General features: G+C 56.0%; 8 protein-coding genes across 8 annotated transcripts; 2 read left to right on the top strand and 6 right to left on the bottom strand.

Annotated features, from left to right (window-relative positions):
* Nucleotides 1-75: 75 nt before the first annotated feature.
* MFIFM68171_01783 (uncharacterized protein) lies at nt 76-1040 on the top strand (the record flags this gene model as incomplete). Its single annotated transcript, XM_071057205.1, has 2 exons — nt 76-111; nt 171-1040. 2 exons carry the CDS (start codon nt 76-78, stop codon nt 1038-1040), a joined length of 906 nt encoding a protein of 301 aa, XP_070913306.1.
* Nucleotides 1041-1743: 703 nt separating this feature from the next.
* On the bottom strand, nt 1744-3492 carry MFIFM68171_01782 (uncharacterized protein; the record flags this gene model as incomplete). Its single annotated transcript, XM_071057204.1, has 3 exons — nt 1744-2521; nt 2592-2738; nt 2801-3492. The coding sequence occupies 3 exons, from the start codon at nt 3490-3492 to the stop codon at nt 1744-1746; spliced, it is 1617 nt and encodes a 538-aa protein (XP_070913305.1).
* Nucleotides 3493-6936: 3444 nt separating this feature from the next.
* On the bottom strand, nt 6937-8945 carry MFIFM68171_01781 (uncharacterized protein; the record flags this gene model as incomplete). Its single annotated transcript, XM_071057203.1, has 5 exons — nt 6937-7118; nt 7174-7331; nt 7385-8177; nt 8236-8792; nt 8848-8945. 5 exons carry the CDS (start codon nt 8943-8945, stop codon nt 6937-6939), a joined length of 1788 nt encoding a protein of 595 aa, XP_070913304.1.
* A 2158-nt stretch (nt 8946-11103) lies between these two features.
* MGR2 (subunit of TIM23 translocase complex) lies at nt 11104-11701 on the bottom strand (the record flags this gene model as incomplete). The annotated part of the gene is made up of 5 exons (XM_071057202.1): nt 11104-11251; nt 11311-11401; nt 11452-11481; nt 11550-11576; nt 11647-11701. 5 exons carry the CDS (start codon nt 11699-11701, stop codon nt 11104-11106), a joined length of 351 nt encoding a protein of 116 aa, XP_070913303.1.
* A 1269-nt stretch (nt 11702-12970) lies between these two features.
* Nucleotides 12971-15335, top strand: MFIFM68171_01779 (uncharacterized protein; the record flags this gene model as incomplete). Its single annotated transcript, XM_071057201.1, has 2 exons — nt 12971-14098; nt 14151-15335. 2 exons carry the CDS (start codon nt 12971-12973, stop codon nt 15333-15335), a joined length of 2313 nt encoding a protein of 770 aa, XP_070913302.1.
* A 1453-nt stretch (nt 15336-16788) lies between these two features.
* MFIFM68171_01778 (uncharacterized protein) lies at nt 16789-17691 on the bottom strand (the record flags this gene model as incomplete). The annotated part of the gene is made up of 1 exon (XM_071057200.1): nt 16789-17691. The coding sequence occupies one exon, from the start codon at nt 17689-17691 to the stop codon at nt 16789-16791; it is 903 nt and encodes a 300-aa protein (XP_070913301.1).
* A 700-nt stretch (nt 17692-18391) lies between these two features.
* On the bottom strand, nt 18392-19670 carry HST2 (Sir2 histone deacetylase Hst2; the record flags this gene model as incomplete). The annotated part of the gene is made up of 2 exons (XM_071057199.1): nt 18392-19458; nt 19520-19670. The coding sequence occupies 2 exons, from the start codon at nt 19668-19670 to the stop codon at nt 18392-18394; spliced, it is 1218 nt and encodes a 405-aa protein (XP_070913300.1).
* An 873-nt stretch (nt 19671-20543) lies between these two features.
* On the bottom strand, nt 20544-21398 carry MFIFM68171_01776 (uncharacterized protein; the record flags this gene model as incomplete). The annotated part of the gene is made up of 1 exon (XM_071057198.1): nt 20544-21398. One exon carries the CDS (start codon nt 21396-21398, stop codon nt 20544-20546), a length of 855 nt encoding a protein of 284 aa, XP_070913299.1.
* Nucleotides 21399-21490: the final 92 nt, after the last annotated feature.

The raw sequence follows: 21490 nt of genomic DNA, 5'->3' as shown, positions 1-21490 counted from the left end.
CAACCACACTTCTCTCCAAGTCCAACTACCTCACTCAGAAGAATTCTCCGCGAGCATTTGCACCTCAAATTCACAATGAGCGGCAAAATCACCAAAGTCGCACTCGCCGGGGTATTCCCGCCTTGCCACCGACGTCCCTGGTCTTCAAGGTGATGACTAACATCTCACAGGCGTCGGGTAACCTCGGTCCTGCTATCCTCCAGCAACTCCTGGTCGCAAATTTCCAGGTAACGGTTCTCACTCGCACCGGCGGCTCCGCGCACAGCTTTCCTGCGTCGGTCAGCGTCGTACATGTCGATTACAACTCGCTCGACTCGCTAGTCGCCGCGCTTCTTGGCCAGGATGCGGTCGTATCAACGATCGCGTCCGCGGCACTCGCCAAGCAACTGCTTCTCGTAGAGGCAGCCGCGCGGGCCGGCGTGAAACGCTTCATCCCAAGCGACTTTGGCTCCAACACGGTGCACCCAAAAACTTCCACGTTGCCCGTATACGCCGACAAGGTTGCGGTGCAGAAGGCGCTCCGGAATAAGGCCGCGCAGCCGGGAGGCTTGACTTACACCATCGTGCTCAACGGGCCCTTTCTCGACTGGGGCATCATGGTGGGTTTCGTTCTTGGCGTGAAGGATCGGCGCGCCGTGTTATACGACGGCGGCGACCGCATCTTCAGCACAACAACTCTAGCAACCGTTGGCAAGGCCGTCGCGGCCGTGCTGAGCAAGCCCGATGAGACCAGAAACCGACCCGTGTACGTGCACGACACCGCAACGACGTTGAAGGCGCTGTACGAGAAGGGGAAGAAGGCGACGCCTGGGGAGAAGTGGACGGAGGAGGTGGTCAGCACTGATGACCTCCTCGCTGAGGGCTGGGCTGAGTTGAAGAAGGAGCATCCCGACCCGAGAAATTTTGCAATGAAGTTCATCAGTGCGGCCATTTGGGGTGAGGGCTATGGAGCACACTTCGAGAAGACGGACAATGAGCTGCTCGGCATCAAGGAACTCACTGAGGAGGAGGTGCAAGCCATTGTTGAACGCTATGCTTAGGTCGATCTGGACATAAGCCTGGATGAGATGGATTTGAAGGCGTTTATACTACCTTTAACTGTTGGTCGGCAATGACAACCACAATGGTCGAGACATCCGTCGTTAGACCGGTTGCCGTTCAGATCGTAGTAGGCTCGGCGGTGCGTCCACTGAGAGGGTAAAGAGAGAACTGCTTTCAGGATATCATTTACTTTGAATTTAAGAACGGATTGAGCACGCGGTGATAAGAGCAGAACGTGATAAGCTCAGAAGGATAATAACTTGGGCCGACGAGGTTCGCTATATGCTACCTTTTATGGACGAGACGGACTCAATGCTTACCATGCCGCTCGGTTCAGAAATCTCATACCTTCAGGGTTCGAAAGCAGCGGAACGCAAGGAAAATAAGTATGAATCGGCTTAGCAGTATATTAGGAAACATTATACAAAGTGTGTAGCGTTTGGTTCCTCGCATGTACAAGAGTTTTACAGTCATAAAGCGCCAAGAGATTTTCCTCCGATACAAGCAGCGTAACAAAGATAACTCGACCTGCAGCTCTGTAAATACTAGTTTTACTTCCTTAACAAGATTACGGGCAACCAAACTATAGGCTAGATTATATCTGGTATCCTCTTTACCAGAAAGTAACACAAGTTGTGTATGACCTGCAAGTATGTACTAAGACTAGGCAGGAATGTACGACTGACCGGAAATATTCGGAATCTAGACCTGGGCTCTCGCGGCTGCTGTCTCGTCATCGGCCGCCCATCCCTCTCTTGTATCTTTTGGTATCCGAATGAAGAAGCATAGTAGCAGCGCAAACCCAGACATGCCCACAGCGAGATAGGCGGCCGAGTGATAACCTTTCAGCAAGTTGGTTCCGTTCTCGAACGTGTTGACCTCCACCAAGCCCGCAAACCCGAGACCGGTGCTCATGCCGTAGCTGAGCAAGGTGCCGACGAGTGACCCGGCAACGCCCTGGTGCTTCATGGGCACCGTGTTACTCGCAATGATCTGCGCGCTGGTAGTGATTAGGTCGATCGTGAAAGCCGAAACAAACATGGCAGGGAATGCCATCGCCCAGTAGGTGATGTCCGCGGGGATAGTTGCAAGCAGCACGTTGATGACCACCATTGCGAAACAGCCTGCGCCGATGATGAGTTGTGCCGGAAGGCGGGGGACCAGCCACGCGGCAAAGAACGAGTTGATGGCTCCGACGATCGTGAGCGGCAGATACTGCACGCCCGTTTGCACCAGGCTATCCCCTCGGATAGTCTGCATGTAGATGTTCATGTACCAGAAATAGATGCCCAGGCTCATAAACGAGAAAAAGATTGTAACCATGAGGGTTCCGAAGGAAGGGCTCTTCCAGATGTTGAAGGGAAGAATGGGCTCTTTCGCAACCCTCGATTCCCAGTACCCAAATGCGGCCAAGTGGAGTATCGAGACAATGAGGAGGACAATCTCGTACGGTTCGGCCCAACCAACCAGAGGCGCTTGGCTAGACGAGGAAGTCAGTTAGTACTGTTGCCTCAGGAATACTAGATCCATTGTTGGAATGGGGCGCTTACTTCCAGACGAAATTGAACAGAATGAGCCCGCCAACTCCCAAATATGCACCACCATAGTCGATACTGCCCTTTGGATCAACGGGCTCATCCGCTGGGACCGAAGCAATTGCGATACCATAGACTACCGCGCCAAGAAGACCACTGTATCTGTTTGTTAGCAGGGAGGATTACCGTGAAAGAAAAGATTACTCCCTCCCAAAAATACTTACAGCATAAAAAACAGCCATTTCCAATGCGTCAGCTGAACGATCGCAGCCGCAACAAGCGAGCCCCCGGCGGCGCCGACGGGCGCCATGGCTCCGAAGAGCGCCATACCCAGGTTCCTCCTCCTGCCGGGGGGGAAGGTGACGCCGATGAGGGCGACGATGTTGGGGGCCATCAGGCCGCCGCCGACGCCGCACAGGCCGCGCAGGAGGCACACCGACACCAGGTTGGTCGCGTAGCCGCCCGCGAACGCCCAGACGACCCACCAGACGCCGCCCGCCGTCAGGACCGCCTTGTGCCCGTGGATCTCGCCCAGGCGCCCGCCGACCAGCACGAAGGCGCCCTGCGTCAGCGGGTATGACGCCACCACCCACACCGACGACGCCGCCGACGCCCCCACCGACGCCCCGATGGCCAGCCCCGAGTTGATGCCCGCGCCCAGCGGGATCGACTGGACCAGCTGCGCGAGCGTGATGAAGACCAGGAACAGGGTCTTGCCGGTCTCGCCTGCGGTTCCGGTGACAGTGGTGGGGGATGTGCCGAGCTCGGTCGGTGTTGTGGACAGCTCGGCGGGGCGGTTAACAAGGGCATTGTCGGTTATCGTATCTTTCTCGTATCGCCAGTGAATGGAGGACTCTTCCGTTCGGCTGCCCTCGTGAACCGGTTTGTCCGCGGTTGAGGTGGTGGTGGTGGCCATTGTGATGGTTTGATAGAGCGTCGACAGGTTACCGCAAAGAAGTGCTCCAGAGTCCTCGCAAGTTGAGGTGTCAGCATGGCTTCAAGATAGCTGTTCATAGGCCTTTAAGAAAGGCAGCTACTTGGGATTGCGAATCCAAAATCTTGAGCAGAAGCTTCATGTTTGATGCCCCTGGAGGGCGTGTAATTGCCTAATCGGGCAATCCCCGCTCGGCGCATGTGGGAGAGCCGTTTACTTGCATATCTCTAATGTATCTCTCAGCAGTAAGCTTGGCGAAATTGTATGTGGGTGCATGTGGGCTGCTTCGGTTCACGGAACGCATTTGACGGTAGTTTGACTACGGCGTACTTTGATACGCCAGTGACGGGGGATGCGTCACATCGTCCGCGGGCAGCCGTAAAAGCACGCGGCCGATCTCATCAGGGCCCCGCCCGCGCCGCACTTGGTCGTCGTGGAGTTGATCCGAGGATGAAATCATATATGTACCTTAGGCGGTTCGAGAACGGGCCATGCAAGTGGCGGAGATACTCGATCGGCTGTGCCCGATCTTCTTTGGAGTTATACGCCTTGCGGTTCCCTAGCAGAATGGGAAACCCCTACAGGTTCGATGAGATAGCGCACGCTGATGCATCAAGGAGCGATGCACTGTTAGGTTCTGGGTATATCGTAGTCCGGGTATGCTACTAGCTGAAAGGCACTGACTTAAGATTATATTTGTAATCGCCATGTCTGCCCAAACTCGTTAAGTAAGGTAATTGGGCCATTATCGGCGGGCAAGCTGTAGGTCCAGATACAAGGTACGTTCCCTAAAGGCGGATGTGACGATACAACAGTACAGCTCAAGAGGTATGCTGAGCAAAGATACTAAGCGTAATGACTTGAAGGAATCTTCTGAGAAGCAGTTGGAGTAAGAGGCTATAGTCGCTACGTTGGGAGGAATAGTTCAATTGGCTTGTTGTTCCTGCTAATGTACCTAATCTTATCCTGACGTGCACCGGCGGTTCATGCTTTGAATATTAATGTTGCAGTAGTCGAGATTGGTGTCACTATCGGCATTCGAAGCAGGAAAGGTGTTTCTGCCGGGTTGAATAGCAGGGTAATGAGTCCCAGTACTCCTCTTCTTGGCCGTAGCCGCTGTGTCCAATACTACTGCATACTAGGTCGTATTCCAGCTCATAGACACCGAGCCCGGAAGTTATTGGCCCCCCAAGAAAAATTCAGGTTATCGTGAGACCCCGTTCATGGCTCAATAAATGAAATGTGGTGGCCAACTGGGATAGTAGTACCAAATCCAAAGACATGCAGAAGCCGTGTAGCAGAAGTACTGCTCCCAAGATGACAGATCGATTTCGAAGTATCAGTACATAGCTCTCTGGGCCTCGGACAACCTAATGAAATGGAGCTAGAAGGCACGAACGGTAAGTGATCCAATGCCGTTTAGGCGCGTCTCGCAACGTTTTGAGTGATGTGCTGCTGCTATCAGGATCGATGTCTGCAAGTGTGCAATAGGCTTCGGTCGACGGTCCTCACTCAGCTAGGCCTTCCGCGTCAAGCTTCGGGATGCGCCAAGGCGAAAGAAGCCTAGATGGACCAACAAGAGTTGGGGGCTGCTACAGGAGGTGTCGGGTACACGGGCCTCGACGCCGTCACGCCGCCGCCTCGCTTGCACCCGGCGTCAGCCACTTTTCCGAGATGGAGAAAGTGCCTATTTCTCCTCTCACTTTGGGCTCGAGCTTGCCGGCTGCGAATAGAGCGGTGCGGGTACCGGTGTTGGCTGGTACTTTTGTGCTGGTTACATTCGACGCAAAAGGGCAGCCCTCGTGATCGTCCCTGCTGCCCTACGTCAGCCGCTATCCTACTACCGAGGAGGCAGCGTATGAGGGTGGTCAGACAGATGCACGCCAGATTGCTACGCTGGCAAGCCAACCGGCCCCGTCACACCAACCGTCCGTGTGCCGTACCCAGATGCTCGGTACCGCTCAGCTGCGCGTGTTCTGGACGGCTCGCTCAATGCGCGAGCTGTCACGTTGTTTCCCTGTTGCATAATCCGAGCACCGAAGATCTTACAGCAGCGTCGAGCTGAGCTGACTTGGTTACACGGCGCCTACGGCGGATGGACGGCATATGCATGGATGGATGAGTTGTTGCTATTCGCCATATTCTGCTTACCGGCCCTCCGCTCCGGCCGTCGTTAGCCGAGAGTCCCGTTCCCCGCGGAGTTTCTCTTGTTTGTCTTCCTTTATTGCGCGCATCATGGATCGCACTTGGTGTGGGTTTGCGGCTGGTTCAGGCTTTCATCCTTCCAGCACCATGGATGACTCGACCTTGGTCGGGATTGCTAGCGTCTTTTGTTAGCTTCTTGTGCTTGCCGATCTATCGCATTCCTTTCCCCGTCCGGTGTAAGCTTAGGATGTCTGTTCACGTGTCCGTTTCCATGGCTTGACTTTGCCGCAGCCTTGCGGCGCTGTCTGTCCGGGTTGCAGCTGCAAGCCGGCGATCTATCACGCAAGGAACGGGGAATTGAGGGAAGGACAGTGTGAATTAGGCTGAGGTACTTCGCTTCTTAGCGCGCTTTCTTAGGGTCTCTTTCGTTGGACGTACAGAAACCGGTTTGTTGGCCAGAAGCCTTGCCTAAAACTGGAGGGGGCGTGGGAACAACAATCTCATGGATTGCGGTTCATGCCCGATTACGGCTCTTATTTGGCGGTGGTAAGCCAGCTTCGGACCCCGCAGTTTGGGTGGGCGAATGGGGTAACTAAAGGAATTGCGTGATGTGGAAGAGATTCTGTTTCTCGCAGGATGTAAACAATGCCCCTGAGAATGGTCTGTGCGATAACTGGATCAATCTATGTAACATAATCGCCGGAAAGGTGGACGGGGATACTGACACTAGTCTTGTCATTGCCTTGGCATACATTCACTTTGCCTCTATGTTCAGCTGTGCACATACCAGTTCGACAAACCCGGTGGCCGAAAATGGGGCCTACTGGTACCAGGCAGTTGACGGACGGAGCACTCCCAAATGACACCACTAACTCGTGGAAGAAGGGCCGATGCCGCGTTAACGGTTGAGCTTCTAGGATAAGTAGCGTCATCGGCCATCGCTAGACCCAGACGTAACAGCTCATTAAGAGGATGCGGGCCCAGGCGTCCCGGAGTGCGCGAGCGGGCAGCGAGTTGAGCTTAGAGCTCCTGACACCGTGGCTCGGGCATAAAGCATGTATTGTACAATGGCCGGTAGGTTGCTATCTACCTACTCATGGCTGCAACTTGTTAAGATAGTCCTATGTCGACGAGATACCCAAGTACTCCACCATCATACGAGATCTAAATAACCACTACCGTGCCAAATGATAGACAGCTAAGGAAGAGCAGAAATGTATCCGAACTCCACACTTGCAAATCCCACTTCCATCTGCACAAGCGACAGCACCCAAACAATTGTCATGTGCCGCTGTCAATCTGCTCGACAACATTGTGCTTCGACCACTGGTCCCAGGCCTTACAGTTCTTCTCGACATCCCGCGAGATGCGCATCTGACCCACTTTTTCAGGTTCGACAATGAGCGAAGCAAAGAAACCGCCTGAGGCGTGCCATACAACGTGGCAGTGAAACGCCCAGACACCTGTTCTTGATTAGCTTCGGACAAAAGCGGCGGTGTCGACGAGATGGAAACTCACCAGGGTTGCCATCAAACTGTACGACAAGATGACCATTGCCACGCACAATGTGGACGTCACGCCTGTGTGGGTTCTCCGGGCGGATAACAGTGCCGTCCCATGCTCCGGGCCCCTCGTGAAGGACATAAAAGTTGTGGCCGTGGAGATGCATCGGGTGACTGTCATGATGTTAACAAACTTGCTGGGAAGAGATTGAGAGCATGGAACTCACGGCCCGGGAGTCTTATTGTTTACAACGATCCGAACCGACCCGTTGTTTCGGTAGTTTACTACGTTCCACTCCTCCGGGTAGCTAAAATTGCCCTCGTTGGCGAGTAATAGCACAGGATTGTTGTAGTTAGCCCTCATAGAAACGCCGTTAAACTTCCACAGCATGACGTTGGACGCATTCGTGAATACTTCAATGTCCATGGCGTGCGTAAATGTGGGCTCAGGAAGCGCTATTGGATACAGCGGCTCAGTCTCGCGGAGATCCCTGTTAGCGCAGTCGCCCAGGTTCGGGATATCCCAAGCTCTGCTGGTGGGTGTCATGGTTGTGTCAGCCTGGTCGTAATAGACGGCAGCCAGTGCATTGGGTTGGTTCGCTGCCGAGCAGTATGTGAGGCTCGATCGCATCCAAAAAGCCGCATCTGAGCGGCCGGCATTGGCCACGACGAGTACGTCGGCGCGCTGGCCAACGCCCAGAATCACGACCGTCGTGTTGTACGGCTTTACGGGCACGAAGTCTTCGGCTATTACTGTAAGTGTGTGCTCATCGATCGAGAAGCGCTGCACGCCATCGGCACCGGAGTTGATCAGACGCAGACGGTGTGTCTTGCCCGTTTGAAAGCTGAACTTGGAAATGCCAGCGCCGTCGAAGCAAGGAGTAGTGTCGCCAGGAGCAACAGCCGAGCAGTCAAAGTTCATCTTGCCATTGATCAAGTTGTTGTCGGAATATACCATGAGGCTGCCATTCGGAGCGAGCATTTCCTCGATAATATCGAAGTACTCACTGTGATACCAATCTGTGCCGGAGCCTCTTTTAGAGGTTCGTTCTTCGATGCCGGACGAGAATGGACTCACCGCTCAACATGACTGGGCCGAGGTCAACATCATACTTCTCTTGCGTGGGCCCATGAACAACGATGGGCCCGACCACACCGCCGGAGTACTGCGCCGAGTAGTGGGCGTGATACCAGGACGAGCCGTACAGGCTGGCAATAAACTCATACCGGTAGCTCGTTCCTGGAGGGATGGGGCATTGCGAAACACCAGGAGCGCCGTCTTCCCAAGGCGTTTCTTGCTGAAGGAAGCCGTGCCAATGGATTGAAGTTCCTTCCTCTGGGTGGGTGATATTGTTGTGTACGTCGACAACAATTGTGTCGCCCCAGTTCGCCTCGATCAGCGGCCCCGGGAACGCTCCGTTGACGAGGAGAACGTCCCGCTGGTATCCATCCGGCGCTATTATCCCGCGGCTGACAATAAAATCGTAATGTCTAACCACCCCAGTTCGGGGGAAGTCCGCATACGCGTTGTTGCCATAATCGGTCAGCTTACCCCATGGATAGCCATCCGGGAGGGGGTTGTTAGAAAGGAAGAAGGAGAGGACCGGGCATAGCAAAGTCCCTAGGAGCGACGCCCTACAATTATGTCAAAACAATCTCTTGACAAATGCCTGGTCCGTGTTGCACGAACCCGTTGGTCTTGGTTTGCGCCAGCGTCCCCGTCGAACTGTGAAGGGCTGAGGTGGCAGCTTCGACGACGCCGTTCAAAACGTTGCCTACGACGCCCATGGCGGACGACCAGGCGAAAGGGTAGATAAGATATATGATCCAACGAGAACAAGGCCAGATGCGAAGGAAATATTTGGAGAGAAGCCCACGCTACACTCAAGATCATTAGATCGTCGCTGCTGCAGGTGATACAGTCGGATATAAAACACGTCCTGGGGAGGAAGAAAAGACCGGGGGCCAGAGAAAGATCATAGACTCGTAAGCTGAAAATATCTCACTGGGTGTCCCCGATTGTAGCGCCGCATGTTGTGAAGCGCACACTGCAGACAGCTGTCGCCGGCGACAGGGTTGCCCGAGTGGTGATCGACTCCGGTATTGCCATGCCCGCTTCTTCTTTTCCACGACGGACCATCCCTGTCAAGGGCGTTATCTTGTTGGCTCTTTGGCGTTGCAACACGGCGCCTGCCCAGAGGCAGGCTCCAAGACATTGGAAATTGGCCCAGGTTTGAGTCAGCGGCTCAACAGTGATGGCTATGCGCCAACTAACGTACTGCCGAGGAGCAGGCCATGCTCTCTGAGACAAAAAAGAATTCGCCCGAAGCAACGAGCGCCAAGGCCAGGGAAAGGACCGATCCGACGGAGATCCCCGAGCCCGTTAGGCTGGCGCCAGGACAAGATCGACGGGCCATTCGCTGGATATGGACATGACGCTCCCTGTGACGCCCGGAGTACTCGCAGCAAAAACCGAAGAAGCTTGTCGCGGGACCCCTCACAAACACACGGCTCGCTGGAAATCCGATACAGCGACGATCCTCGTCGAAATTTCCGATGCCCATAGAAGGGATGGGGGAATAAACATACGAAAGGAAACGGAAACAAAACACGTCTGGCAAAGAGAGTTGGGCATTGCATGTTGCGTGAAGAAAAGAGAAGATTGACTCTGGGACTCGTTGTCAGCGGCATCTCGTCGTCGATCCGATGGCAGTAGACCTGAAGCTTCGGGACCTGTTGTCGGGAAGGACTCTGGGGTCGACTGTGGAGGTCTTAGCTCGACCGGATGTTGCGTGTTAACCATCCGACAAGGGAGGGAACGCGAACACACTGAGCCATCGATAATACCGCCGAACGCCAGCTGATAATAGAACGTGGTCCATCAAACGCGCCCTCCCAGGTTTTTGGTTAAAACCGATGTGTTGCTTTCCCTGTGCCGGAAATGCGAATGAGATCCGGGCCAGAGCCGGACTCGAGACCATCCACCCCGCGGCCCCGAACGACTGCAAGAGCCACGCCAGCAAGCCCCTTCGTATGCCGTGCTTCTGTTTCCATGTAGCATGGACGCGCGTCGCTTTGCAGCTCGCATAGCAGTCGGCGACATTGTTCCGTTGTAAGCATCGCCTCATCTATCAGCCGCGGACTGCGGCTGGAGGCATGCATGTTCTTGAAAACGTCAGTTGCGTGCTTAGTGCCGAGATAGAGATCCGGCCTGGTTATCCTGAACTCAGTGGATAGCTCAAATCATCCCCGATAAAATTGGATGTTGTGTCGCACAGAGCATTCCCATCGAGGGCCGACTCCTGCGGGACCGGATGCTGATCTTTGTCTCACTTCGCTGGGGGGTCTTGTTCCACGTCACTCGGATTTCAGCGCAGCTTGGCTGCTCTTTAGAAGCACTTGGCTCACCAGGCCGGCCACCGAGCGATACGGGCAGACGGCGGGACAAGCGGTCCAACGTCGGCGACCAGTCCTCGAGGACGAGTACCGTCTCACAAAAGGCGCTTTGACCAAGACCCCTTTCTCTAGCGGACGGTATTCCCTTAGCAAGTCGAAGCCGACACCGTGGTTCATCCAGGCTTTCCAAGGTCTCGTCAGCCGATCTCGCAGGATTGGCTCCAGTTCATGGAAGAACGGGAAGCATTCTGGCTAACTACGCCGAACGCCGGGCCTGGCCGTAAGTATGGCAGACTGATTGTCGCAGAGCCTGGGGGTCTTTGATCACATCCGTGAGACACCGTCCGGAGGCAGCGAAACCGCGAACATGGCTAAGTCATGTTGTATTAACACATCATCTGGAGATGGATGTTCTCTGCCCTCCCAAACGCCGTCCCATTCAAGCCGTATGTACAACCTATGAATCACATCATCATCTTCTTCCCGCTACGCCACACACTGGTCGAGTGCGGATATATTCTCGATCAAGGCCACATGTGGGATTGCGCAGTCAGTTGTCAGAGGAACGGCGGACCGGCTGGTATGGGCGGAAGGCCTGCGCAGCCATGATAATGGGGCGTCTTTGGGCACGGAAGTAGGCTTCCTGGACCATGGGAGAGGCGTCCGACCGAATCACGCTGCCGATCGACATGAAGAAGCTGGACGGGAAGTGTCAACGGCCGAGTGTCCACTCCGACATGGCGAGACGACCGCTTACCCAAATGTCGCGCCAGAACCTAACATGTATTGGCCGAGTGTCCGCATTATACCATTGGGGCCAGCTCCATATCTGAAGATGTTGACGGTTCCTAGCATCCATGTCAGGTCGACTCTTCTCCAGCGAAACAGAGGCCCGTACCGAAGATGAAGCCGATAATCATGCCGACCGCTGAGTGAGGCAAAAGTTAGCTGCGCACGAACGTGACGAGGGGTGAATGGCGCAAAAAGAGAACGTACTGCCACCCATCATGGCTCCCATCTTGACTGCGACATGGTTAGCTCCACGCCCACGCCATGATCTGCACTCTCTGCGCAGACTCTCGAGGTGCCATACATTTGTCGAAATTCGACGGGCCGGCCATGCCGGGATGGCTAGGAGGGGGGGGCATTGTGGCGGATCTAAGGGCGCTGGATTGGAAAGAAACCGACAACCTGCGAGCGTCGCCGGGAAAATTGGCTGACTGCGGTGCTGGTACCTTATGATGCAAGTCTCGAGTCCGGGAAAGTTGCCGCGGGCAAATGTTGACGCACGGGGCGCGAAGCTCAAAAAAGCTCAAGCATGCCCGGGAGCACGGGACACCTCCCTTTTAGCGTTGGAGAAAATCTTAGCAAGGCCGATAACGTAGTACTTCTACGACGGCATTGCCATATCTATCATACAGTTGCTGACGTACTGTAAAATGCATGCGAAACTCCACGTACGCGTCTAATACTTGTATCCCAGTTCACAAGCAGACAACCCCGCTGTTTCTGTTCATTGTGCCGAACCAGATCCCGTCCCCGATATCAGATCTCCCCGTACTTCTGTAGCGCCAAACCGGGAGACGCGGGGCAGATGACGGGCGCTCGTGCCACAGTTTTTGACTCCTGTCCTTTCTTCGAATTCGAAGCTCACGTGACTGGCTTCAGGAGGCAGCGGAAAGAGAAGTTGGCCACGTCAAGGAACCGAGGTATATTATCTTAATTGCCTAGGCTCGTAGGAGACCAGATCAGTGCGAGCCCTGTGTTGGTAGAGCAAAGGGCTGTTGGTTTAAAAGTCGTCACAGAGCTGGTGTCAGGGCCTGCAAATCAGGAGGGCGAGAGAGGGAAAAGTGGGCAGACAAGGACGGCGAGTCGAGCAGGGGCGCGGCGCGCAGGCCGCCCTCTGGCCCCCGTTCGCTCGCTAAGCGCTCTTCTAGAGCCCCAAACCAAGAAGAGAACGTCGCTCAAAATTCGTCAAACCTCACTTTCCCCGTGTCGTCGCATACCTAACCGTGCCACCGCGGAACCGACCGAAGGCATTGCATCGTTGTTAGAAGGTGCGTGGCCTACTTTTACAGCAGCCTGCCTCTTTGCTGTCGGCTCCCTTCCGGCCTTTTTTCCCAGGTCTTTTTGTGTCTGTCGCGCTCCCCCGTCGGCGGGTTCGAACCGGCTGCGACGTCAGTGCTAATCTTCGTCAAACTCCACCACAGCCGGTCGCGAACGCCTCTGAATGCTGAGAGTGGGCCCCACTCCGAGAGAGCAATCACATTGCTCCTGCCGAGCACTCTGCTGAGCGGGACACGAATGCAAATACGACCGGCAGCACGCCAGCACCTGCTCCCTCCCCTCGGCATCCTCGCCCCCGTCGTCGTCGTCGGCCGCCGCTTCGCTCGTCTACCTCCCGCCGCGCCTTCCCCATGACTGCCGTTGCGAGTCCTCCTAGCTTTGCGAATCTCAATCGGCCGGGATGGATTAATGGGGGTCAGGCGCTGAATTCGATCAACGCGGACGACGGCAGAGGAATCACCATGTTCATGCCTCGAAAGACCCTCCAACGCACAAACTCTTCGTCATCGGTGTCGTCGACATCCTCCACCTCCTCGACATCGACCGTCACATCCAATGCCAGCTCGCAGGCAAACGGCATCTCGATGCCCGCGGCGGGAGACGCGAGCGGGTGGCCAAATCCGACACCCCGTAAGCGGCCGACCGCGAAGGCGCCATGGCCCAATGGGAAATCCGACACGGCACCCGATTACCCAAAGGGGCCAGGCGGTCGCGCCCTCATGGTGGTAAACGGCATCAATGGCGCCTCGTCAATGCACCAGCAACAGTCACTTCTCACGCCGCAGAACCAGCTCGTAGGCCAAGGCGGGCTCGGCCGTCCCGGCACCGACGGGATGGGCTCGGGACGGCAGCCAGTCCTTTGCCTACTTTCCCTCAATGGCAGTTTCGAGCGCAAGACGATTTCGGTCCCTTTTTACCCAGATACCCTCCGAATCGGACGCCAAACGAACGCCAAAACCGTCCCTACCCCCGTCAATGGTTTCTTCGACAGCAAGGTCCTCTCCAGGCAGCATGCTGAGATATGGGCCGACAACAACGGTAAGATCTGGATCCGGGACGTCAAATCCTCAAACGGCACTTTCGTGAACGGGACGCGGTTGTCGCCCGAGAATAGGGAATCCGAGCCCCACGAATTGCAGACCCAGGACCACCTCGAGCTTGGAATCGACATTGTCAGTGAAGACCAAAAGACAGTCGTACACCACAAGGTCGCCGCCAAGGTCGAGCACGCGGGCTTCGTCACGCCTGCCACAAATGTGCTGGAGATGAACTTTGGGGACCTCGATCCTTCAGGCAACGGGATGATGCTCTCCCTGGGCGGCCCGCCCGCCAGGGGAAGAGCCGGCAGCCAGCCCTCTGTTGCTGGCACAAACCGCATGCCGCCTGGTAACATGACGGGGCAGATGAATACAATAGCCCAACAGCGACAATTTTGGCTGAACCCTATAACGACGGAGCATATTGTCAAGAAACTCCACGTAAGTCATCGTCCCGAGGCCCCTACGCAGATCGACGTTGACACAGTCGCAGGCCGAGATGCGCAATGCACGGCTACAGAACCAGGATCTTGCTCGAACGAGCCAGTTCATCAATGCGCTCTTGTCCAAGGACGACATCAAGAACGCAGAAAAGCCCGAAGTTTCTGATCCTCCCAAAACTCACATTCCCAATGGCAATATCTCCTTCCGATCCGATGGCGGCAAAACCCGCTTCTCCGAACCCCCGGCCCCCCCGCCTTCACAGCCGCTGCCAGAAAAGCCCGATGCAGCCCGGCCCGGATCTTCTGACGTGCCGTCGCTGAAACGAGCCACGACAGAGCGGCCAAAGCCGGCCAACACCTCGCCTATCCGGCAGGATAACAGCCTTAACCAGATACTCTTGCTCACCGAAGCACTAAACAGTGCCAAAAAGGAACTCGACAACCACACTGCGAGGGTGCGGGATCTTGAAGAGACGTTGGCAAAGGAGCGCGAGGCTCGGTTATATGCCGAAGACATGGTGCATAAGATGGAAGAGAGCAGTCACTCCAAGATGAATGGCTCGGCCGACGTGCCGTTAGTCAATGGCCATTCCGAGCTAGACAAGGCATTCGACCCTCCGGCCGAACAACCCCCGAACCCCGAGGCCGAATTGCCGTCCGAGCCCGCTGAGCTAGAAAACTCCCCATCTCAGCCAGACAAGACCGAGGTACTCGCCGCGGCGTTCCAGGCCCGCATAGACTCGATGGCGTCGGAGATGAACAGTCTGAGGGAGCAACTGGAGGCGTTCAGGCTGCGGGCGGAGAAGGCAGAGAGTGAGCGGGACGCCGACCGCAAGACGTTAGCCGAGATGGTGCGTCAGATACAGCAGCGCGACGAAGACGAGAAGCGGCGAGCGGTGGAGAGGGAGTCCCGGTCGGCGTCCAAGGGTAGGCGGCGTGTTTCGAGCCGGGACAAGCATTTAGAGGAGAAGTCGGCGCCGGGGATGAATGGCAGCGCCGTCGAGGCAGAAACCCAGACCGACGTCCCTGCGAACGAGGAAGTTTCTGACGCGCCCACGCTCTCGCGGGCAAACACCATCAAGGCTGGCGGGGGCGCCCTGGCGGTCCAGGGACAGCAGGACCCGAAACTATTACAGACGCTACCCTACGCGTCCATGATCGGGGTTGTTCTCTTCGGGATGGGCCTGATGGCATACCTCAATGGCTGGCAGCCACAGCCGAGGCTGGACCGCTAGTCAAGAGTCCGCAATTGGTTGCTGAGTTTCTTTAAAACGCAGTGGCATAGCAGGGCATGGCGGGGCGATGCATTTTATGTTATGACGGACGACGAGAACAACCCCTAATACTTTTTCATTTGCCCCTTCTTGCACAGTTCTACTTAACTGTTGGGACGACGACGAATTCGACGGTATTACAAGACGGATTTTTCCTTTATCTTTCCTTTGTCTTCTTAGGTTCCTGACGTTTCAGTGGAGGAAGCCCGAGCGCGCCTTGTCTCTCATTTTTACGTCAGCCGTCAAAACAACCTGATACATGTACATTCTTCCCTTTCGTCTCATTTTCGTTTTGTCCTGTTTTCTTTGTTCAATCACACGCCTTTGGAGTTTTGACAGGCTGGACCAGTGGGGGGGGGGACAGAGGGTGCGCTTGACCATTGATGGGGCAGGATCGGCGTTGCGTTCCTCTTAAACTTGAACATGTTTCCTCCAAGTATAGGGTGTCTCGTTAGGAAGGCTGTTGCGCTGTTCATTGTGAGCGCGGAAAGAAATGCAACGATCAGCTATCTTAGGTTGGTTATTGACGTGAATGAGGAATAGGACTTGCATCATTTATCTGATCTGGTTAAAAGACATGCCATAACTTTGTGCTGTGCGTGCAGGAAATGTACCGCGCGCACGTCTCTCACAGCAGCCGTTTTGACAGCCCCCTGGTACAGCTAAACCGATTCTACAACATGACAAGCGGCAAGGTGTTGGAAGAGGTGAGAGTTAACCGCTCCAATTTTCTTGGAACTGCGATGATAGCATGCCTCAGGAAAAAAAAATACAACTGGTAAAAAAAAAAAAAAAAGGCCAAACCAGAAATAGGAAAATGTTCTACGGGTAATGGTGTTTATTAAGTATCTATGACCAGACCGATATGGGATTCACATCTCTATCGCACATTGACGGTCGTTAATCTATCCCGGCACCTTGCACATATATCAGTTTATACAAGCAAGCATTAGCCGACAACGTTGGCCTCCCAAACACCAGAAAGCAAAAGAACATCTAACATCAGTCAGTCAACTTCACTCAGCAAGCAAAGCCACTTTCAACTCATGCGTGGGCAAGCACCGCGATGATCCTCACCTTAGCTCTCAGCTCAGGATCCCCTGTCCATAACGGTCAGTATGCAAGCAATCACGCACACTCACCGGGGGTCTTTGGTTCTCACGAACACATGCAATCCCCACGTCAGGTGTCACGGGTGCCATCACTTTACACACTCACTCACCTGCTCTCTCTCTCTCTCCGACTCTCATCGCACGTTAAGTAGTGGCAACAAGCACACCTCGCCTCGTCAACCGTCCGCCCCTAAATCGGTCCGTCCTTCTTCCTTCACCCCCCCCCCCCCCCCCCAAAAAAAAAAAAGAAAAAGAAAAAGAAAAACCCCCGGCCGAAGGGGGCTAACAACCGCCGGCCGCCTTTACCCGACAATATCGCAACACGGGCCCTTGGAGTGCGCCGCACAAGACCAGCACAAGAACTCGAACCTGGAGTTGTCCGCGCCGCAGTTGCAGCACGCCCAGCCGCGGTCCTCGCCGAGGTAGGCGACGTCGGACCTGGTGCGCTCGGGGCCCATCGGGCCGGCGCGCGCAACGGCCGCGCGGTCGTTCGCCAGCGCCGTCCGCCACGCCGCCGCGTCCGACTGCGCCTTTTGGTAGTACAGGTCCCGGTAGTGGCTGCGGTAGCGCGGCTGGGCCAGGATCCGGCGCATCTTGGGGCCGAGATTCGGCAGGAGGGCGAGCGGGGCGTTGGGGTCGAAGTTGGTCGGGAGAGGCGGGAGCGGGATGGCGATGGGCTTCGCGCCTGCGCCGGCACCGGCGGCGGCACCGGCAGCGGCCCTGGTCTTCTTGCCTTTGGGACGAGCCTGTCTGGGGAGTGGTTCGGGGTGGTTAGCGACCGCCTCGTCCGCCCACTTAATGCTGATGGGGTCGGTTGCTCCCGCTACGCTGATCTCCCCCGTGACGGTGAGCGGGCTGGTCTTGGCTTTGGCCTGGACGACTGTCACGGGCTGTAGCTTCTTCACCGGCCCAGAAGCGGCAGGCGTCTCTGTACGGCGGAGACCGAGGCGCCGTAACCCCCGGGTCAGCAAAGAGACGGGTCGGGACTTCTTCTTGGTATCTGATCCGCTTTTGCTTCCTGAAGACTGGATTGTCTGCGTAGGGGGGTTTCGGCAGAATGTGAGAGCAATCGGGTTGCTGCTGTCCTCGCTGTCCTCTGACTCGTACTCGTCGCTGTCGTTGTGGTTGAATACGGATGGATATTCGCCGCTCCGCTTGCAGGGTGGGACAACCGGCGTCAGTGGTCGTTTGCGGGAGACCACCATCTTGAGCGGTATCCCCCCCTGTTTTGGCCTGTAGGGACGAGTGGAACGGACCCCGACCTTGAAGGGTTTCTTAGGCCGGTGCTGGTGTTGAGGCCTGGCGTGTTGTTGCATCTCCAGTTAGTCGAACGAAGCTAAGGAGCTTCAGCGTTCACCCTTTTGGTCTTCTAGGTGCTCCTGAGTCTGAGTTGCCTGACTGTACCGTTAGCATAAGAACTTCCCGTGGGTTGAAAGAGGAATTGGAAGCTCTCAGTTGGAGAGCGGCTGTCTTATATTTGGGTACCATAGTCAACTTGTAAAATTCACTTGCGACAATGAAGCCAAAACAATCCAGTACATAGATAGACACCAAACAAGCCCTTTGTACGGTGAAGTTTGTAGAGTGTTCTTTGTTGTGCGCTGTATAGTGTCTGAAAGGCAAAAACATTGGATGGCTAATTACGCACAATTGAATGTTGCAAGCATAGCCTTGGACTTCACTTATTACTCATAGGACGACATCTGCGATAAGATGTCTTGATATGCACGAACAGTCGCGGTTGGCAAAGCAGATCGCCGAAACACTGTTAGGACTTTAAGTCAGGGGCCTATCTATCGCCTGAGGTAGAGTACATTCAAAACTGTATTATAAGCCATGGACACAGTTACAGCTCTGAAGTGCTAAAGTTTCTCCCATATCAAGTAACGCTAATCAAACATCTATTCACAGAGCTGCCTTGCTTGTAGAATCACGGTTGTTCACTTTCTCCTCATGTTCTGTCAGGCTCTCTGTCCCGGTTCCTGACGGCTTGTCCATGCCGTCTGGCTGCGGCTCGTCGGCCGCTTCCGTCGCTGCTTGCTCTTCAGCTATCCGTGTTGTCCCAGGAGCCGCCTCGACGGCGACGTCCTTGATCGCATCTCCCTCATGCCGCGCGGTGCCCTTGTCCTCCTCGGCCTCCTTCTCCTGCAAATGCAGCACCTCTTCCACCTCGTCTGCCAACTTGGACACCTCGTCTTGCAGCGCAGCTACCCTCTTTTGGGGCCCCTGCAACTGCCTCTGGGCCTCCTCTTCCCCGACGAGCTCCCTCCACCTCGCCTCCAACTCGTCCCTCCACCCCAGCTCATCCGCCAGCTTCCTCACCCCGGTATCGCAGTCGCCGAGCACGAGCACGTCATCCGCCTGCGTACCCAAGGTTCCGACCCGCTCCAGGTTGAACAACACCCTCGGCACCGACTCGTCCGCCAGATTCGGCAGGCTCGCAAAAGGGTGCACCTGCAGGCTCGTGCCCATGACAAGAATCAAATCCGCCTCGGCGGCCATGCCGTTCAGCTCGAAGAAGGCGCGCGGCAGCGCCTCCCCAAAGAAAACGATGTCCGGCTTGACCAGCCCGTCGCACTCGCCCTTGCGCGCGCACCTCGGCACTTCTGCCCTCCGCACGTGCTCGCGCATGAGCGCGTCGTCGAACGGCGTCTTGCACTCGATGCAGCGCTGCGTGGCGAAGCTGCCGTGCGCCTCGACGATGCGCTCGGCGGGGATCCCCGCGGCGCGCTCCAGGCAGTCAATGTTCTGCGTGAAGAGCTGGTGCAGCAGGCCCTTGGAGGCTAGCAGGCTGATGAAGACGTGCGAGATGGTCGGGCGGTAGTTGCCCGGGTACAGCTCCTTGGCGAGGACGTAGAAAGGGGCGGGGTTCTGCTTGAAAAAGGCGAGGTCGAAGACGGCTTCGGGCTCTGGGAGGTTGAGCGCGGCCAGGTTGGCATAGAGGCCTGTCTCTGGGGATCGGAAGTCGGGGACTGGGGGTGGGGGTTAGTCAGACGAACGGCGATGGTGAGTGAGATTTGAGAGGAAACGCACTTCCTGCTGCAGTCGAGATACCTGCTCCCGTCATGACCACGATGCGCCGCGCCCGGCCCGACTTGATGTACTCTGCGACGGCGGCGAGGCTGCGCTCAGACAGCGTATAGGGCGGCGTGTCGTCGCCCACGACGGATTGCTCTTGGCCCATCTTGCGTTTGTTCCGCTTGGGCTTCTTCTTTGGCTTTGAGCTCTTGCGCTTCCCTTGCACACAAAAGTCGTCAAAGTCACCAAAATGCTCAAGGTCGCCGAGGTCGTCGAGATGCTTTCCCAGGACACGCGGGCGGGGCCCAGATCCGTGTCGGCGGCCTATCTTGGAGGATTGCGGCTGTGCCGACAAGTTTTGAGGGGGGAGGGGGCTCAGATGAGACACTGGTGATGAATATGAGAGCCAATCGCGACAATCGGTGAAATGCTCAAGGAGTGAGGTGAGAATCACAATTTGTGAGGTGAGAAGCGGGAGCAAGGAAAGGAGTCGGACAAGTATTGAAGAGAAGGTACCACCGCTGTCGAAGATGCTGGTTGATCGTTGTCACATCACATTCCCACTGTGACAAGCTCCAGTCACTGCCCTATCAGGGAGAAGAGATTGCTCACTCGGCGTGAGTGGTCGGTGGAGAGGTGTGAAGGAGGGTTAGGGTTAATGATATAGCGTTGGTGACTGGTCTGTACTTCTGGCATCCTTGTTGGGAGCTGTGAGATGACACAGGACTACATAACTTGGGTATCTTTGTTTCATATGCGCAGAAAGGGGCCAATGCACCACGCAGCTTCAGAAGCAGTTGGTGAACGTGGAGTATAGGAGGTAGGTCCAGGCTAATACGGGTGTAGCGCCAATTTAGTCACAGTTTGGGGTTCACAAAGGCAAATACTAGTGTTTTTAGAAGGCGACAGTACCTGTAATCAAGCCGTCGGCTGATCAGTCTAATGTAGAACCTCGTCCTGATAAGGCGAGCTCTTTGCTGCAAGCCGTACATCTCCCGTTACTACTGCATCCACCCAACTTAACGAGAGCAGAAATCCCCTATGGCAAACTCCTCCCCTGCCTCGTAGCCCGTCCTACCTCAGACTGCGTCTTGTCCTCCGCGTACCGCTTATACACGTCGATATAATTCCCATCATCGCTCCAGGTCGCCTTCACACTCCCCCTCTCAACCGCCGCCTCAAACCACCTATCCCACCTCGCCCAGACCGCCTCATGCTCTCCCCTCTCCCCCTTCTTCGGGATCCCCACCCCGCCGGGCTTGTAATGGTCAATCAAAAACAGCCTCTTCGCCCACGGCGCGAGCATGACATCCACCAGACTAAACCTCGCCCCCAGGAACCAGGGCCCATCACCACCCGCCCTCACCATCTCACCCGCAAAGTCCCTCAGACCCTTCAGAAACTCTTCCCTGACCTCCTCAATAGAATACTCCTTCTCCGGCGTGTGCTGCAGCAGCCTATAAAACCCAGGCACCACCCTCGTGGCAATGTGATTGATCCACAGCCTGCACCTCGCCCTCTCATACTCGTCCCCCTCTCCCCAGGGGAGCAGCCTCGGCCCGTGGCGCGCCTCGTCAGCGAATGCCTCGTCGAGGTATTCGCACACGACGGTGCTCTCGTACAGCGCCTGCACCTTGCCTTTATCCTCCAGCGCGAGGGTCGGGACCAAACCCCGGGGGTTCAGCGCCAGGAAGTCGGGCGCTTTGCGGTACGGGTTGATCTCGACGTACTGGTGGGGGATCTTCTTCTCGACCAGGACGATCCATGCGCGCTGGACAAAGGGGCAGAACCAGCCGCCGTAGAGCTTGAGCGGGTCCGGGGCGCTATGGGCCTCTGCGAGGGCGGCCGCGGCGCCGGTGGGGTGGGGGTGCAGCTCGGTGTCGACGGTCGACATGCTGGTTGGTCAACGTGCTGGCTGCGGTGGTTGGGTGGGGGGCCCTGAATCTCCTCGGAGGGGCGACCGTGATGCCAGTGAATGGGACTTTG

Source organism: Madurella fahalii (assembly GCF_045866475.1).
Source record: "Madurella fahalii IFM 68171 DNA, scaffold_1, whole genome shotgun sequence".
In the NCBI taxonomy this organism is placed as follows: Eukaryota; Fungi; Ascomycota; class Sordariomycetes; order Sordariales; genus Madurella; species Madurella fahalii.
The sequence above is the reverse complement of the archived record's forward strand: the minus strand, read 5'-3'. Positions and strand labels throughout refer to the sequence as shown.